General features: G+C 39.7%; 1 protein-coding gene and 1 long non-coding RNA gene across 4 annotated transcripts in view; one reads left to right on the forward strand and one right to left on the reverse strand.

Annotated features, from left to right (window-relative positions):
- LONRF1 (LON peptidase N-terminal domain and ring finger 1) overlaps positions 1 to 19,271 on the reverse strand; it is a 68,107-nt gene that overhangs the window by 34,767 nt on the left and 14,069 nt on the right. For 2 of the 3 annotated variants that reach the window (XM_081520948.1, XM_081520947.1), the window contains exons 2-8: positions 13,429 to 13,547; positions 12,062 to 12,184; positions 8,819 to 8,968; positions 8,042 to 8,282; positions 7,844 to 7,940; positions 5,199 to 5,313; positions 2,070 to 2,191 (exon numbers count right to left, since the gene is read on the reverse strand). In XM_081520948.1, the coding sequence (XP_081377074.1) occupies positions 2,070 to 2,191; positions 5,199 to 5,313; positions 7,844 to 7,940; positions 8,042 to 8,282; positions 8,819 to 8,968; positions 12,062 to 12,184; positions 13,429 to 13,547 (967 nt within the window). The remainder of the gene's footprint in view (positions 1 to 2,069; positions 2,192 to 5,198; positions 5,314 to 7,843; positions 7,941 to 8,041; positions 8,283 to 8,818; positions 8,969 to 12,061; positions 12,185 to 13,428; positions 13,548 to 19,271) is intronic. The other variant, XM_081520949.1, reaches the window with a different exon arrangement.
- Positions 1,760 to 5,195, forward strand: LOC145517789 (uncharacterized). Its single transcript, XR_014062333.1, has 4 exons — positions 1,760 to 1,897; positions 2,116 to 2,248; positions 2,376 to 2,507; positions 4,418 to 5,195. It is a non-coding gene; the product is annotated as an uncharacterized LOC145517789 (long non-coding RNA).

The raw sequence follows: 19,271 nt of genomic DNA on the forward strand, positions 1-19,271 counted from the left end.
ATCTTCTATCCATAAAACACTCTCTTAGACAATAAGTGAGCTCCTGCAAAGGGCAAAAAACATGTCTTTAAAAATTTCTAGTCGCTAAAATATTTTCTAACAAAAGTAGGTAATTCAATGGCATAAAATTTTTTCCAGATAATTGACACATTTTAATTCCCAGATTGGAAGGAAATACGAAGGATAAAGGCAGCGCTCAGTTTCTCATTAATCTAGAGAAACCCTTTGGCAAGGGTATGGGGAAAAACTGGCAGTTGACAGGGGCAGTTTGAAATAGTACAACCATACCGAAGAAGAATTTGGCTATAGACATCAAAAAATTTTTTAAATATTCATATCCTTTGAACCAACCGGTGTACTTTTTTTTGCAAGTATTGTAAGAATGTTCAACGTGTATAGTAGCCAACACTCAGAAGCAAAAAGAGACAACCAGTAAAATAAATTATGATGTAACCATAAAATGAGATACTATATTTAGACTTTAGATTAATGAGAAAGGGAAGGTATTGAATAATAGTAAAATAATCCCATCTTTGTTTATAATGTATTTATAAATTGGGAAGGATATATGCCAAAATGCCAGTGGTGATACCTTTGAGTTACAGATTATGGCTCTCCCTGCCCCACCCCGCCCCCAACTAATATTTTCTACTCTTTCTTCAAAAAGACCACAATGTGAAGTCTATATGTAATACACGTTTAACGTACAAGTCCTAATTCCTCTACTTTTAAAACTGTGTCTTTTACCATCACTAAGCAGTCTTATGAACATAAAAACTGGGGGTGGGGGGAGGGAAACAGTATATCTTTTAATTAGCAAAACTTTTAAGTACCAGAGAATGAGCTACCCTTAAGAAAATAGCCCAGTTTAGTACACAGCAAGATTCCTGAGGCTTCTCTCCATCACACGTAGCTTCCCTTGATTCACTACCTCTGTCATTTGTGAATTCCACTCTTTGTGAGGGGTCTGGTCCTGTCATATTTTTGAAATACTTAAACTCAATATCTGAAGCTTTCTTGTATCCAGCTTTTTGCAGTGTTGGTCCAAAAGGTGTATAATCCACACATTAGAATATTTTCTATCACAAAGTCACAATAAAATATCAGTTCCATCAGAAAACAAACCACTATCAACTTCTATAAAGAAATGATAGAAACCTTCTTCTATTGAAGGCCACTGACCTGATGACATTTGGTGGACACATAGTAAAAACAAAAAGTCTGTAAAGCACAGTTATTTTTTTCTTAGACAGTGAGAAATAGAAAATGTTTTAATTTATATTAAAAAAAAAAACAAACTAGAAACAGCATGTAAAAATTACAATTTTGGTCTTCAGTGTCCAGTTAAAAGAAAGTGGGAACAAAGAGTTAAGAAATTAGAAACCCAGTAAAGAAACTTGGAGACAGAAGAAAATGGTGAAAGAGGTCAAGTTATGGAAGGAAGAGAAAAGAAGAAAAGTCTGAGAAAGCAACACACACAGCAACAAAACCAGGTCCAAATTACCCAGCCCTCATTAGCTTTTTATGTGCTCTCAGTAGTACCCTGTACCACTGAATCCCCAAGTTTCCACCAGGTTGTTCACCTTCCTGATACTAAGTCAAGTATGTGAACAGTCAGTATCTTCATTGCGAATTTAGCCCCTAAGTCACCCTTCTCCAATTTCAGGCTCAGGTCTCAAGGTCCCACCCCTTGCAAACCTCTGATTGGCTACTCCCCCTGCCAATCCAGGCCACTTACCCTCTACTTTCTCCTGTGGGCGGGGTCTGATGAGGGCGGCAGTTCCCACCAGCCCGATGTCCCTGGAGGAACACCCCCTGCCCCCCAAGCCTAAAAGACTGCTTCAGTGTGGAGAGCTGTCAGGAAGTCATTCCCAACAGAACATCTGGAAGTTACCAAGTAAACCTGAAAACTTCTGAGTGTTGAAGATGGGGGAAATTAACCAATATTTGTTTACAATATGCCTTTGACTAGACTGGGTAGAACCCAGCTGGCTGTGGGGAGGCTTGTCATTATTTCAAAGGGTAGTAGTTTGATTTGATTATGTTAATTTGTATGAGAAGAAACTTACTGTGAGAGTTCAGCAGTTTCTTCATCATATATTTTTTTTCTCTCAGACAGCTCATCAGGCAGATACTTCACTATTAAATCTTCCAACAGCTGTGTGACACAGTACCTCCTATCTGCTAGATACTGAAAGACAATATTATTTTACATTCCAGCACTTTTTTCCCCTACAGTACAAGACAGGTAAAAACAGTTTAACTGATATAGTAAAGCCTTTATTACATATTTGTATAAATACAGTCAGTTCTGAATTCATTAGTGAGGGGGAACAATACAATGGATAATGCTAAACTGGTAAACCTGCCTGAAGCTTAGCTCAAGAGCATTACAAGACACGTCTGCAACCTGGAACAAGTTCTGTATATAAGACGACCCTTGTCTTGCTATGATCACACACCATTCACAGCAGTCAGCACTGTTCCTGCTGTCTCCCACACCAAAGGTAAGTTCCTTCTGACAGTGCATGTGTATCTGAAACTAGCATTTTAATCGAGAAACAAAAATAAGGAATAAAGAAAATAATGCAATTGCCTTATTTAAGAAAAGCAAAGTTGCTCTCTTTTTTTGTTCCCCATTTCAGTGGCAGTGTTTCCAGGTAACTCTTCTTTCAGATTTTTCTTCTGTTGTCATTCCACTATGACTACTGATGCCCTTATTAAGAGGCTGCTTTTCCTATGTGAGCCACCCTCTGGGTAAGGTGGTACATTTGTGCCACTCTCATAATACTCTGAACGCTGCCACCCTGATACATTTTTGTGTTACTCTCTCTTCCAACTGCCAAAAGCCATCTGACTATCCTTCAAGGTCTGGCTGCAATTTTACCTTTTGCATAAAGTGTTCCGTAATTATTTTTCTGTCTCCTGGGAATAACCTTTAATGTATAGAAGGCAGCTACCATACCCTGCACTATATTAGGTAGACAGGGATATATTATATCTCCGTAACTAAACTAAGAACTGCATAGGGCCAGGGACCAGTTCAGAGTGTGTACACAGAATTCTGAACCAAATATATGTGTGTGTGTGTATGTATGTGTGTATATACATATCCAATATCAATTTACTTAATAAAAGTAATGAGGAAAACTCTTGTGAGACAATCACAAGATAAAGAGAAACCAGCTTTTCCTCTAGATCCAGCAAAAAAAAGGGTTTTGTCAGTATCTAATGAAGTACAGAGTACAAAATATGAATGGTGGGTAAATGGCTTATACTTCTGCTTTTTAAACTTCAGCATGAACCATGGCTTGTTAAAAGTGCAGATTGCTAAGCCATCACCAGGGTTTCTGATTTAGTGGCTCTGGGGAAGGGTCTGCGAATCCGTATTTCTAACAAGTTCCCAGGGGATATAGATGTTGCTGGTCAGGGGAACATACCTTGAGAACAACTGGGCTATTGATTGGAGAGATGTACTCTTTGAGCAGATAATATATACATTGATAACTTAAGAGTTTATTATCAAATTAGAGATATAAAAGCAATCTCAAATTAATAAACATGTTTTAAAACTTAAGACTCATGTATTAAATTTGGGAAATATGGCCTCTCTTCCATTACTGGTAAGAATCTAAATTTGTACATTACTTGGGACCTAGGCAATCTGGCAACTGGTTTTAAGAGTCTTAAAATATATGGCCTTTGATCCAGTAATTCTCCTCCCAGGAATTTATCCTAAGGAAAGAGTCAAAGACACTGACCATAGTATACTAAAAAAAAAAAAAAAATGCTCCAAAACAAAAAAATGTTGTATCATTGGACTAGTATGCTGCTATGAAAATCACATCTTTGAAATGCATTCAGATGAAAAAATGAGCAAAATAAGTAGGAAGAGCTGAAAACTAGAGCATATCCATTTTATCCGTGTAAATGTATATTTAGACTTTACCAATTATACATGGTGTCTTCAAGTCAGGACAAAGGATAAAGTTATTTTTAAACAGTATGTTAGTTACATTTTTAAATAACATCCTTACTTTGTTTTCCTTAGAACTTCAGACATTTAAGGTGAGATAACTCTAAATTTTAAGCAATGTATCTAAATGTTAATCTGAAAAAAAGCATAGTAAATAAATATATAAGCATTTCTAAAAACTCTGAAAAACCAGGAAAGATAGCATGTTTTAGAGTACTTTATCTGAACACAAAGTTCTTTAAGAATAAACATTCTCTGTTTTGTGTTCTACTACATATAGGGTTGCTATGTTGTATGAAATGTAACAATACATATATGCTATATGATATCCAAACAGAGCTATGCTTTCTACATAGGAAATAACTATTTTTAATAGCAAAATGGTTTTCATCAAATTTTTACATCGTATTTGCAAGACACTTGTTTTTTCTTAAAATCTAGAGACAGAATCACTCTCCTGGATCAATGCTACCACTGCAACAAGAATTCTAAGGCTCTGGCCTCACCTTTGAGGACATCAAGCAGGACTGAAGAGGGTGCTGCCCTCCCAACTGGTTACAGAAGAGACCCACCTGAGATCCAGCTGTTTTCCTAATGCCGGTGATCAGTGCAGACCACCTGCCAGACAAGGAGGGGCGTGGGAAGCTGTGCCTCCCTCTCCTTGCCAGGCTACCACTTTCTAGAATTGTGCCGTCCAATGTGGGAGCCACTACTCACTCGTGCCTACTTAAATGTCAATTAATTAACAGTACAGTCCCTCCCACACATGTGGCCAATAGCTACCATATTGGACAGCATAGATACAGAGGATTTCCATCAATGTAGCAAGTTCTACTGGACAGAGTTGTTCCAGATGTTAAGAGGATTGAATGAGGCCTGAAATCCAACCTAAAGATGAGGGTGGGAGGCAGGGCAGTTGAGATTCCCCAATACTGTCATTAAAATCAACATATTCCTGACCCAGATACTTGACCACACCTCATCTGTTTAAAAAATTAAGTATGGGGATTCGGTCTTCAGACTCTGCTTTCTCCCACCCTCTCCAAACTCACTTCCCTCCAACACTAGCAGATGGGTAATGAGACATTGATTGACCAAAAGGGATCATGCATATGTATAATGCAATTTATTCTGAACCTAATAATCATTATTTCTATGGCTAAACAGAAATCAAGCCATGTTGCTACACATAAGAGCAATAAACAAATATACAACTGCTTACCTCTTTTAAGCTTTCTTTGCAAAGAGGACAATATGGTGTGTGATCTAAACAACGCTCAAGACAGTTCTTACAGAATGAATGTCCACAAGGGGTTGTCACTGGCTCAAAAAACAACCTGAAATCAACCAGAATACGTGTTTTAGTTTTCACCATAAGCTGTCCATTGGAAAACCTGAACAAATAATGTAACACTAGCTCCTGTTTAGAAGAGGAAGAAGGAGGGTTTGATGGGCAGGAGAGGAGGGAAGGGGCAGTGGTAAATGCCAGGTACAGTCTCCTGAGCCGCTTAAGAGTTCACCATCATCAGGGGTACCCTACTTGGAGCTGTACCGACTAATATAACCACCGCTTACAGTGGCTACTGCACCCTTGAAACGGGGCTGGTCCAAACTGAGATGGGCAGTACTTCTAAAATACACGTCAGATTAGTGCAAGATTAACAATGTAAACCTGTATCATTACTTATTCATTTGTTTTTGTATACACTCATCACTTTACAACTGGTTTTCTTAAAAAACTTATAAAAGCCTTACTATATGAAGTTCATTCAAAATAATCCACTGAACATTACCACTGAATTCCAAAGAAAACTAGTTCATTCAAAATAATCCACTGAACATTACCATTGAATCCTAAAGAAAACTGACGCTCAACACCAGATGTGATACTCAGTTCAGTTCAGTCGCTCAGTCGTGTCCAACTCTTTGCGACCCCATGAATTGCAGCACGCCAGGCCTCTCTGTCCATCACCAACTCCTGGAGTCTACCCAAACCCATGTTCATCGAGTCGGTGATGCCATCCAACCATCTCATCCTCTGTCGTCCCCTTCTCCTCCCGCCCCCAATCCTACCCAGCATTAGGGTCTTTTCCAATGAGTCAACCCTTCACGTGAGGTGCCCAAAGTATTGGAGTTTCAGCTTCAACATCAGACCTTCCAATGAACACCCAGGACTGATCTCTTTTAGGATGGATTGATTGGATCTCCTTGCAGTCCAAGGGACTCTCAAGGGTCTTCTCCAACACCACAGCTCAAAAGCATCAATTCTGCGGCGCTCAGCTTTCTTCACCGTCCAACTCTCACATCCATACATGACCACTGGAAAAACCATAGCCTTGACTAGACGGACTTTTGTTGGCAAAGTAATGTCTCTGCTTTTAAATATGCTATCTAGGTTGGCCATAACCTTCCTTCCAAGGAGTGAGCGTCTCTTAATTTCATGGCTGCAGTCACCATCAGCAAACAGTATGGAAAAACTAATTTTCCTTACATTTTAGTTATTTCCTGAAACACAATACTTTGGGAGTTCCTAGAAGTATTGTTAGATCTATAGGTACTTCAGAAATCGTTAGGGTCTGATCCCCTCACCTCAAGATGAAGCAGCCAAGGGTCAGAATCAAGGGACTTGGCTCAGAAATATCTGGTGTGGCCAGTTCCAGGTACTTTACACACTGTTCCCTTGCCTCCACCACAATTTATATAAATGGAAAATGTTCTTAACAAATTATCAGTCTTAGAATTACAAGCATTCACATAATGGAAACCCTCATCCAATGTTACTTAAAAAGGATTTTGGAGTTAAGATACATAAACAAGATAGAATCACATACACACAATACATCATTGTATTCTTACCCAAATCTAAAACCATGGAGTCTCAGTAATAACATGTACAGCTTTTATAGTACAGTTCCTCAGATACTTTATATATTTTAGTCATTTGATTCTTATAAGACTTAAATATAGCACGGTGGTAAAGAATCTGCCTGCCAGTACAGGAGACATAAGAGATGCGGGTTCAATCCCTGGATTGGGAAGATGCCCTGCAGAAGGAAATGGAAACCCACTGCAGTATTCTCGCCTGGAGAATTTCATGGACAGAAGAACCTGGTGGGCTACGGTCCACAGGGTCGCAGAGAGTCAGACACGACCGAAAGACTGAGCGCTTGTGCACATGCACACACACACGCAAATCCTGACACCACTTTCTAAGTAGGTGAAAAGTCAAAGGTAGTTGCTCAGTCATGGTAAAGAAAGGGAACAGGCCCACCAGGGAAGCCCCTTCTAAGTAAGGAAAAGCTAAATAAGGTTCAGAGATTATATTATTTGCCCAAGGTGTGAAAGGAAAACCGAGGACAAAAATTCTTATCTTTTGATTTTTAATTCACTATTCTGTTACTTCACACTGCTTATTCTTCGAGTTCAGTTCAGTCCCTCAGTTGTGTCCGCCTCTTTGCGACCCCATGGACTGTAGCACACCAGGCTTCCCTGTCCATCACCAACTCCTGGAGTTTACTCAAACTCATGTCCATTGAGTCAGTGATGCCATCCAACCATCTCATCCTCTGTCGCCCCCTTCTCCTCCCACCTTCAATCTTTCCCAGCATCTGGGTCTTTTCCAAGGAGTCAGTTCTGGGTCTTTTCCAAGGAGTCAGTTCTTCGAGACAGGTGGCCAAAGTATTGGAGTTTCAGCATCAGTCCTTCCAGTGAATATTCAGGACTGATTTCCTTTAGGATAGACTGGTTTTATCTCCTTGCAGTCCAAGGAAGTCCAGTTCTTACAGAGTAGATTACCTTTATCTACTCTGTACTTTATTTATTTACATTAATATAAAACATTCATCTCATAAAATGTGACATACTTACCTCATGCAGAGAGAACACTCAAAATCTGAGACATCTATTAATTCTTCTGGGACATCACTGTAAGTTAATGAAAACGTACAGACTTCAGTGGGAATTTCTATTAAAACAAAGAGATGGGGTTATCTTTTTTAGTAAAAAAGTTTGGAAGCCATTCTGAATAAATCAATGTGTTTTATGTGAGTGTAGTGAAATTTTTACCTCCCTGTCTTTTCAGCTTATTTCTTCCATCTTCATTTACAATCACATCCTGGTCTAAAAGAGACAATTTTCTTTTCAGCAGAACACCTTTCTCTTGAATACAAAGTGAGGGTTCTGAGGACACTCTTTTTAAACAGTCCTCTCTGGCAGGCATGTCTGTTGAATTTATAGCCTGTGCTGACCGAGCACGGTTCAGGCTCCCTTTGACAGGTTCTGAGGTGACCTCTGCTATTTCTTCATTCTACAAAAAAACACAACAAATAAGGGTGACTGACTGTATGTTTTTACTATCCTTATTGCTCTCGCCAAGAACCAAACTGAAATGAAACTGTGATGTCTTGAAAGGTTTATTTTATTGTTCATTTAAAACAAAACCAACTTTTAATTCTAAAACCCTGGCAAGTAAAGGATTTTTGCCAGTACTCAGATAGCCCTTGGACATCAAGCTGACTTCTGTCATAATGAGGTTTAAGCAGTTATGCTAATATAGTTGTTTCTGCTACAAGGAAAGTAAGATAAATACAATGTTCTGGTTTTTCCAAGAGACAAACATTTCTGACATTCAGGTGATGTAACATTGTGATTAATGAGCAGATATTTCACATAAAAGCTTTTAGTGTAAAATAAAAGGTCACAGATGGAATCCTATTAAGACAAGCCTTACTAAGTTGAAAGTACCTACAAAGATTTTAGTATTAATACTTGAAACTAGGAAGTGAAGATCTTGTAAAGAAAATGGATACACTAAGCCTATGACCGTCTTTTCTCACCCCTTACCTGCTCTGGGCTCAGCTCACTGGCAGAGTGAGACTCTTCCATCACTGAAGGAAAACTGAAAGGTTTGTTTTTAATACATGGTAATGAACTCCAGGAAGAGTCCTTCAGGTCTTCTTTTAAGTTTTCAGGTGATAATAAATCACATAAAATCTGTAAGGAAGGTATCATAAAGAATAATGAAAAATATAAAATATTTTATTAAGGATAATTTAGTTACTTAATATTTAAGAGGGCTTCTCTTGTGGCTCAGCTGGTAAAGAATCTGCCTGCAATGTGGGAATCCCTGGGTTGGGAAGATCCCCTGGAGAAGGGAAAGGCTACCCACTCCAATATTCTGGCCTAGAGAATTCCATGGACTGTATAGTCCATGGGGTCGCAAGAGTTGGACACGATTGAGCGACTTTCACTCACCTCACTCACTCAATATTTAAAAATTTCTGGAAAACTTCATATGGAGTATAAACTATAAAAATATCCAATCACTTTGTCGTACACTTGAAACGAATACTATTGTAAGTCACTGCTGCTGCTAAGTCGCTTCAGTCGTGTCCGACTCTGTGCGACCCCATAGACGGCAGCTCACCAGGCTCCGCCGTCCCTGGGATTCTCCAGGCAAGAGTACTGGAGTGGGTTGCCATTCACTACCATCAACTAAAAAAAAAAACTTACAGCTAATATTATTTTTAATGGGCAGGGAAGGAACAGGTTAAGTAAAAATAACAAGACTTCCATGTTGATTTTAAAAGTCCTGCCAAAACCAAGGTGTACCTCTCCAAGGGGGTCAAACCACATCAAAGAAATGGTTCAAAAAGAGGGGTCGGGGGTGATTAGACTGGTGGCCTGAGAAGATGCCCAAGGTATAAAGGTTGACGTGTATATATAAGGTTTGTAGAAAGAAGAGATCTTAAGAGAAGTGGAAAATATTTACCTCTGTCCATCAGCAAGTCCCATCCTGTCAATATAGTTAATGGTTCATCCCAATGTATATTCTAAGGCTGAACTTAGACTGTTTATGTGAACTTGGACCTTTAACCACAGAACTAAAATTCCATGTGTTTACAGTGAATTTAGCCTGAACCAGTGACCTGTATGGTCAGTCACCACCCACGGCATTAACGGGGGCACCCCATGGCAGCCAGCCCAAACAGAGGCAGCTGCAGTATCTAAACTCTGGGTGCTTCTCTCAGGAACACCTCAAACTCTCCAACAAGGGGATTACAACAGAGGAACAGACTGGTTACAAGGAAATGAGAGGGATTCAAATTTGTTTGCTTGTCAAATAAGCTGTGTGTATATGTACAGCATATACACATCTCTTCAAGTCTCAATTTGGAAGTTTGGTTTTTCAGCTGTTCTATCTCTCAAGGCACAAAAATCAGAATTTTTCATGGATCTTTACAATGTAAATAAAAAGGAAATATACATGGTATTAATGAAAGTGTGTGTATCTGTAGGTGCTCAAGTAATAAACCATCACTAAAAAATCTGTATATGTTTTTACATTTCCCTTGATTTAAAAAAAAAAGGTATTAAACATACCCCCACCCTAGAAGACAGTTACTTGACTCCTAGGTATTTACTGAAGAGAGATAAAAACGTATGTCCACAAAATGACTTGTAAAAGAATGTTCAATGGCATCAATTAGAAACAATCCAAATGGAAATAACCACTAACTGTGAATATCACAAACTGTGATGTGATCATACCACAGGATACTTGGTGAACAATAAAAAAGAAAAAAATTACTGGATGTGTCTCAAAAACATGTTGAGTGAAAAAAGAGTATATACACTGTATTTGAAGGTCCAGAAAAGGCAAAACTAGTCTATGGCGCTAGAGGCCTGAGCAGTAGCTCCCTCTGGAAGCACAGAGGGGATCTGCTGCAGAGGAGATGAGGGAGCTTTCCAGGGTGATCTGAAATATTCTGTATCTTAACTGGGGTGTTATTACATGAATGTATAATTTCTCAAAACTCACTGAATTATAAAATCCATGCCTTTTACTATATGTAAATTATACTACAATTTACCCAAAATATATGTATATATATTTCAAGGCAGTAGGTATTTTGAATTCACCTGACCTTATTAACCAACAAATAATTACAGAAAAGTAAGGATACCCAGCAGCATGGAAAATGCAAAATTATAAGCCCTTATAAAGTCTGCAGTCTCACCAGAGAGATCACTCTAGCAAAGAGAGCACAAACACACAACAGTAAACCATTTTTTGTTAAATCAGTGGGCTAGAACATGTATGCAAACAAACCTTATGGAGGATGTTAGTGTATTCATAAAGCATTTGGAATGCAAGAAAAATTCCAAAGTTCTCTTACTTCAAGGTACATAAAAATCTCCTGAGGTGCTTGTTAAATTATACTCTAATTCCAGAGATTCTAATTCCAAAGGTCTGTGGTGGGGCCCAGGAAATCTTTGTGTTTACCACGCACCCGAGATGACTCTGACAAAAAGCCACGTTCTGAGAAACACTACAAACACAATAAATGATGTGGCCTCTTTGGGGGACACTGAAGGGAACAACATGACTGGGCACTGAAACTGTATTAGGGAAGATTTTCCCAAAACATTTTTCAGAGACTCTAGTCTTCCCAGATGTTCTCTGAGTAAATCTGGCAAAAGCTGAATGCTGTTGTCATGCTAGCAAGGCAAAAACTCTCGAGAAGGGCTGAAGAAATCTGTTTGGTTGGTTTAACCCAGTGTTTCCCAGAGTCATTTGATCAGAGAACCCCTTTTCCTTTTAATTAATACCTACTGACGCACCACTGAACAAACTCTGGAAAGTGATGTATGGAGTACTGAGAAAATTAAGGGAAAATAAATTGAGTGGGGCAGTAAGATTGGCAACCACAGAAAGCAAGCAAAGTTGAGACCTGAAATGAAAGGCAAAGAAAGCCAATAAAAATTCCTGAGCAGGAACATCATGACAACAATGTTTAATTAAGAATGACTGGTCTGGCTCCCATGGAACAGACTATTAGAGAACATCTAAATTTAACTAGGCAAAAGTAGTGCATTTAACTCTCTCTGAAATGTTCTGATTTCGGTAAGAACTCAGTATGCTAATAAGTATACTGAACCTGAAAACCACTTGTCAAACTGCTACTAAATCTGACTTATGGACACCCCTTATGTCCTTACCCCGATATTCTGACTGGCATTTATAAAAAAGACCTGTGCTGTTGGGAAACTGGCTGGAAGTGTTATAGTTGGTAAACGGATTACCTTTTCTACTTCTAGCTTTGCAGGTGCGAAATCTTCATCAAGTGCTAAGCACTGAAGAAACAGTTGTAAGGCATCACCTAAAAACCCAGCATCGTGGAGGACTTTTCCTTTCCTGAAGTAGACCTTCAATAAAAGCACACATAACCAACTTTTACAGATGGAATTGTTTTCTGAAACATCAATATCAAGTAAAGATTAAAAAAAAAAAAAAAAGTTCTGCTTAGAAATGTTCATTTTGAAACTCTGAATGACTCTCAGGAGCCCAAAGCATTTTAAAGGCACATTTACACCCTACCAGGGAGAGGCATCTATGAAAATGAGGTCCAGAAAATGACTCCAAAGCCACATTTCTGATTATATCCTCTCAGGGATAAGTCCAGAGGGTTCTTTCCTGTTTAATGGTTTTAAGAACTTCCCTGGTGGCTCAGCTGGCAAAAGAGTTCTCCTGCAACGCAAGAGACCTGGGTTTGATCCCCAGGTTGGGAAGATCCCTTGAAGGGCATGGCAACTCACTCCAGTATTCTTGCCTGCAGAATCCCATGGACTGAGGAGCCTGGTGGGCTACAGCCCACGGGGTCTCGCAAGAGTCAGACATGACTTAGTGACTAAACCACTGCCACCATGAGAGCTCTCTGAACAAATCATTTTCCCTTGTATTCTTAACGCTGATTTGACTTGTACCAACTGGTCATGTCATTATGGGATTTTGAATTCTTTATTAATTTATAAGTTTAGAGCATCCTTACTATATAGTCCTCAAAGGCACAGCTTTGAATGCAGAAAAAAGTCACATTAAAAGATGACTTTTAACTTAAATAACATATATGGGAGATGGACTGATTTGCCTTGACAGTATTGGAAAAAAGGAGAATTCGTAAACCGATTATATAATATATACATGCCACAATTCTTTTTTCAAAATAGCACGATCAAGGCCCCCATCTACCGTATTAAACGACTGCCGCATCACCCAGTTCCCGTCACAATGCCTCAGTCAACTGTTCAGCCACAGAAACTCTTCTCTCTCCATTAATAAACCTCCTCCACTGACAACCACTTTGGGTCCATCTCTGCAACAGGGCCAGGTGTGTGTCTTTGAGGAAATGCTATATATTAAAGTCTTTTTTTTTCCTGTGCCTCGAATTCAAGTTGTTCTCTAGTTAGGAAACAAACATTTCTTATAGTTTAAAAAACTGTCAGATGATAATCATCCACTCAAAATAGTGACCTTAGACTTCTAGAACTATTCTATATATTTAAAAGAAATTGCCCAATCCATTTCGTTGTAACTTATAATCATAATTGAAATGCATATTCCCTACAGTTGAAATTTTTAAATGTATGCAAATATAAAACAGTAATTTTACCTCAGGCCAATTTGGCAGTTGAAAGAGAACTGCATTTAAATCTTCTATGGCTGCTTTAAACTCTTGGAGACCAGCATACGATTCAGCTCTGTAGATTTTCAGAGTCAAGTCGCTGGGCTCTGAAATCAGTGTTACGAAGGTTTGATTATTTTTAAAAGATTACTGTATAATCCACAGAAACATCATATTAGAGTAAGAACTGACTCAGCGATTCTAGTCAATAACCACTGAAGCAAAGGCAGTGAACCAAGCAGAGAGAGTACAGGTGCAACCCACTGGCATGCTGACATTTCTCTAAGCTATAGCAAATCCTTATGATTAGATTATTTTAGTGGAGAAAACTGATTTTTTTTAAAAAACTGAAAACATTTTCATAATATGATCACTCCTAAGAAACTGAATGTTTTCCTAACATAGGTAAAGATTTAGAAGATGTATCTTAGATGTTTGGAAGATTTGTCTTTTTGTGGTAAATCTTTTTTATACCTGATTTTGAAGTCTTTATGAATGACTACATGTGTAACCACTGCATATGGAATTCCCATAGTTACAAAGACTGACCAAGGCACGATCTTATGAGAGGACACGGTGGTCCTGTTTCTGGAGGAAATGGGTTGACAAGAGTCAGATTTCTTAAGAGGGAAAATGTTTTTAATTCCTGCCATTAATAACAACAGGATTGGATGGCCCCAGAACGATTTAATTTCAAATATTTGAGGGTAAAAAGCTTTAGGTGATAATTTCACTATGCTATCCTCTACTTGAGAAACCAAACTAGTATCCAAAGGCACTAAAAATTTCAGACACTTGGTTGGTTCATTTTTGATACTATAATCAATTACTACAGGTCATGTGGAATCTAGAAAAATGGTACAGATGACCCTGTTTTCGTACAGACTCAGACGTAGAGAATGGACATATGGACACCAGAGTGGAGAAAGGGAGGGTGGGACCAACTGAGAGATCAGGATTGACGTATATACACTACCATGTGTGAAACTGCTAGTGGGAACCTGCTGAGTAGCACAGGGAGCTCAGCTCAGTTCTCTATAATGATCTAGATGGGCTGGAGGCAGGTCCAAGAAGGAAAGGATTTTGTATACTTATAGCTGCTTCACTTCATTGTACAGCAGAAACACAACACTGTAAAGCAATTATATTCCAACAAAAAAAAAGGTTAAAAAAAACTACTACAGGTACATAGATTCTGAAACTGAAGTCTAAGCCAGAAATCAATTTTCAATATCTACAGATGACATTAACTTAACTCTTCTTTTTAAAGCTATTATTCATCTTTAAAGGCTTCCAAAATGGATGCTTACAAAATAAAAACATTCATTGTGGGAAGGGCATAAAGACCTTACCACCCGCCGTTCTGGGCAAACAAAACAAAAACTATAATAAAACTCCTTAATAGCTTCCTGGTTTACTCTGGTTTTTAAATGATTGCTTTTTTACAGATAACTCTCGATTTAACAATTAATTAGACAGGCCTTTTCCAGTTGCTGGTACTGGAGAACTTGAATTATACTGTTACCTCAAATTTATACCAATGAAAAAATTTTAAGAATAAAATTAGTATTTCATGAAAATATTTCTTACTTCCTAAGCAGAAAAAGACATGTCTGGAACATTTCATCTTTTGTTTCTTAAAGCAATATAATTGTAAATCATTATCTGAACAAAAACTCATAGAAACTGAAAGCTTCATGTGATTAATCAGTCAAGAATCTCAGCACCAAGCTAGATAGACTTGGAGGGGTTTAAAAGATGTTACTTTCTCCTTGTCTCTAAGGAGCTTACAGCCACATTAGGAAATCCTATTTTCTTGTGAAATGGCATCATGTGGTCCTGACTGGACAAGCACAACCGGAGTCCAGGCAACAGGGAGCAGCGGGTGCCCAGCCAGTCCAAGGAGTGGTCACCACAGCAGTATCCAGCTCCCTGAGCTGGAGAGGACGGGGACCACGACGGGCACAGCTGGGGTGCTGCCAACAGCATCCCTGGGACCTGCCTGTGCTCCGGCACCTCCAGAGAGAGGGGGTTCAGTCACAACAAGCAGCCCCCTCCACACTCAGATCCCTTACTGGACTGTTTTTCTTCTCACGTGTTTCCTTTTACAGCAGGTCCCCCCAAACGACCCTGGAGGCAGTGCCCACGGGGACCTCGTGAGTACCATACCCTCTGATCAAGGTTCTCACTGCCTGGCGCTGCCCTTTACGCAGCTTCCCCAGGGCAGCGCTGCGGGAAGGGGCTGGGGAGACCTCCGTCTTTAAAGCGCCGGGTCAGTCCACCACACTTCTCCCCTCCAAGGGATGCAAACAGGAGCTCAAGCTACCCAGGCTCCCTGGAAAGCTGGTGTCTACTGGGATGAGAAGCGTGGTGGACCCGTGAAGGAGATGACAGGAGGGTCAGATGTTAAAACTCTTGTTCCCCAAATCCTTGTAGGTTCTGTTCTTACTGAGCATTTCACATGCCAATGGAATAGTGATTTTGAGTGACTGTTGGGGAGGGGAGAGCCTCATCAGTTGAGTTCAAACTCCCAGTACATTATTAAAGAGATTAGGGCCACCCCACTTGTTTCCTTCAAGCCCCTCCTAAAAAAAAAAAAAAAAACAACACCACCAATGCACAACTGATGCCCTCTGAATAGTATGAGGATACAGAACATCTGCCCTCTGTGTCTGCTTGTGGGAAAGGCAACTGCAAAAAAAAAATGCCATCAGCCAGGCTGTGTCATTAACTCAAGTGTTTAACAGGCGACAGGTATTTACTATCTGCTCCCTTCCGGGCCCCGCGGACCCTGGGATGAACTAGTCACCTCACTGCAGGAGCCACCAGGGAGGGCCCGCCTCTCAGTCCACAGCTGCAGGTATGCAGTGCCTGGCGCATCACAGATTCGGTTTGTTGGAAAAATGCAGAAATATAAAGATGTGTCTGGGCCGAGTGCACTGGGCAGGATTTAATTCCTACCTCTCCTTTTTTTCACCCTACCTCCAGTTGCATCACATTTCCAACAGCCTGTTGTGCTTTTCCTCAGGCTGAGTACACTTCCCACACCTCCAGTACCCTCAAAAGGATATGTGTGCTGTATTCTGTTAGTAACACTGACTGTCCAAATCAAACCTTTACCACAGTCCGTTTTACCTTCTCTAGTATTTCCCCAATCCATCCCTGGTCTTTTCCAATCCAATTGCTAATAACAGTATTTTGAAAGCCAAAATTAAGCTAAGACTATTGTAACAGCCCGCTAACTGCACCCTGCCTCCAGTTTTACCTATATGCTCACCATCCACAGATATAGTTATTTGGCACAACATCCAAGTTCCTGCGTGCCTGGGTCCTGCCCATCTCTCCAGCCTTATTTCCCATCAATATGAACCTCCCACCGAGTCCCAACAGGACCTAGCTACTCAGCCCCATGCACGCCTTTCTACTTCATGCTTTCTTCCTTTTCACAGAGCTTCCTCCTTGTGAGACCACCCCTACCCAACTACCCTCTGTCTGGACAACTTTTTCTGATCCATTAAGACTCAGCTCACCAACCTCTTCTCCAAGATGCTTTCCTTTGCATCTACTGCCACTTGGCATTCCAGAAGGATTCAGAGCCTGGAAGCCAGACAGCCTGGCTTGAACTTCTGCTCCTCCACTCACTCACTGTGAACTGGAGCAAATTACCTCTGTACCTCAGTTTCCTCAGCTATAAAATCTGAGTTTTTTTCCACTTATGGTCAATTAATCTACAACAAAGGAGGCAAGACTATACAGTGGAGAAAAGACAGTCTCTTTAATAACCAGTGCTGGGAAAACTGGACAGCTACATGTTAAAAATGAAATTAGAACACCACACATAAAAATAAGCTCAAAATGGATTAAAGACCTAAATGTAAAGCTTTATAGACACGCAAAAGCTAAGGAGAATTCAGCACCACCAAACCAGCTGTACAACAGATGTTAAAGGAACTTCTCTAGGCGGGAAACACAAGAGAAGGAAAAAACCCACGAACATACGTATTGATAATTACCTTGAATGTAAGTGGATTAAATGCTCCAACCAAAAGACCAGGGCTAGCTGAATAGATACAAACACAAGACCCATATATATGTTGTATACAAGAGACCCACTTTAGACCTAGGGACACATACAGACTGAAAGTGAGGGGATGAAACAATATATTCCATGCAAATGGGACTCAAAAGCAATACTCATATCAGATAAAACAGACTTTAAAATAAAGACTGTTACAAGAGATAAAAGAAAGGACATTACAGAATGATCAACGGATCAATTCAAGAAGAAGATACAACAATTATAAATATTTATGCATCCAACATAGGAGCACCTCAATATATAAGGTAAGTGCTAACAGCCATAAAAGGGGTAACTGACAGTAACACAGTAATGTGGGACTTTAACACCTCACTTACACCAATGGACAGATCATCCAGACAGAAAATAAATACAGAAACACAAACGTTAAACGACACAACAGACCAGATAGACTTAATTGCACCAGATAGACTTAATTGCTATTTATAGGACATTCTGGGACTTCCCTGGGGGCTCAGACAGTAAAGAATCCGCCTGCAATGTGGGAGACCTGGGTTCGATCCCTGGGTTGGAAAGATGCCCTGGAGGAGGGCATGGCAACCCACTCCAGTATTCTTGCCTGGAGAATCCACATGGACAGAGAAGCCTGGCGGGCTACAGTCCATGGGGTCACAAAGAGTCAGACACGACTGAGTGACTAAGCACAGCACAGGACCAGCTGAAAGCAGCAGAATATACATTCTTCTCAAGTGCACACAGAACATTCTCCAGGATAGATCACATCTTGGGTCACAAATCAGGACTAAGAAAATTTAAGAAAACTGAAATAGTATCAAGCATCTTTTCCAACCACAATGTTACGAGATTAGAAATCAATTACAGGGAAAAAATGAGAAATTACATCTGACACTGCAAAAGAACTGTAAAAAAAAAAAAAACAAAACCACAAACACAGAGGCTAAACAGCGTGCTGCCAATAACTGAGAGATCACCAAAGAAATCAAAGAAAAAAAAAAAAATACACAGAAACAAATGACAAACAAAACACAATGGGGTTTTTCTGGTGGCTCAGTGGTAAAGAATGCACCTGCCAACGCAGGAGACAGGAGTTTGATCCCTGGTCTGGGATCCCACATGCCCCGCAGCAACTAAGCCAGTGCACCACAGCTACTGAAGCCCATGCATCTAGAGCCTGTGCTCCATAACAAAAGAAACAACCACAATTAGAAGCCTGTGCACTGCAACTAGAGAGCAGGCCCCACTAGCTGCAACTAGAGGAAACAGCCTGCGCAGCAATGAAGTCCCAGCACAACCAAAAAAAAAAACCAAAAAAACCATGATGACCCAAAACTTATGGGATGCAGCAAAAACAGTTCTAAGAGGAAAGTATATAGCAATTCAATCTCACCTTAAGAGACAAGAAAAATCTCACAGTCTAACCTTACATCTAAGGCAACCAGAGAAGGAAGGACAAAGAAAACCCAAAGTCAGTAGGAAAGAAATCAAAGATCAGAGCAGAAATAAATAGGAAAGAGGAAGACAACAGCAATCAATAAAACTAAACGTTGGTTATTTGAGAAGATACAATTGATAAACCTTTAGCTTTAGCCAGATTCAAAGAAAAAAAGGGAGAGGACTCAATAAAATTAAATGAAAAATGAGAAATTACATCTGACACTGCAGAAATACAATGATCATAACAGACTAACTACTACAAGCATCCACATGCCAATAAAATGGGACAACCTGGAAGAAATGGACAAATTCTTAAAAAGATACAACTTTCCAAGAA

Source organism: Giraffa tippelskirchi, chromosome 8 (assembly GCF_054371585.1).
Source record: "Giraffa tippelskirchi isolate mGirTip1 chromosome 8, T2T-mGirTip1v1.2.pri, whole genome shotgun sequence".
NCBI classification, from domain to species: domain Eukaryota; kingdom Metazoa; phylum Chordata; class Mammalia; order Artiodactyla; family Giraffidae; genus Giraffa; species Giraffa tippelskirchi.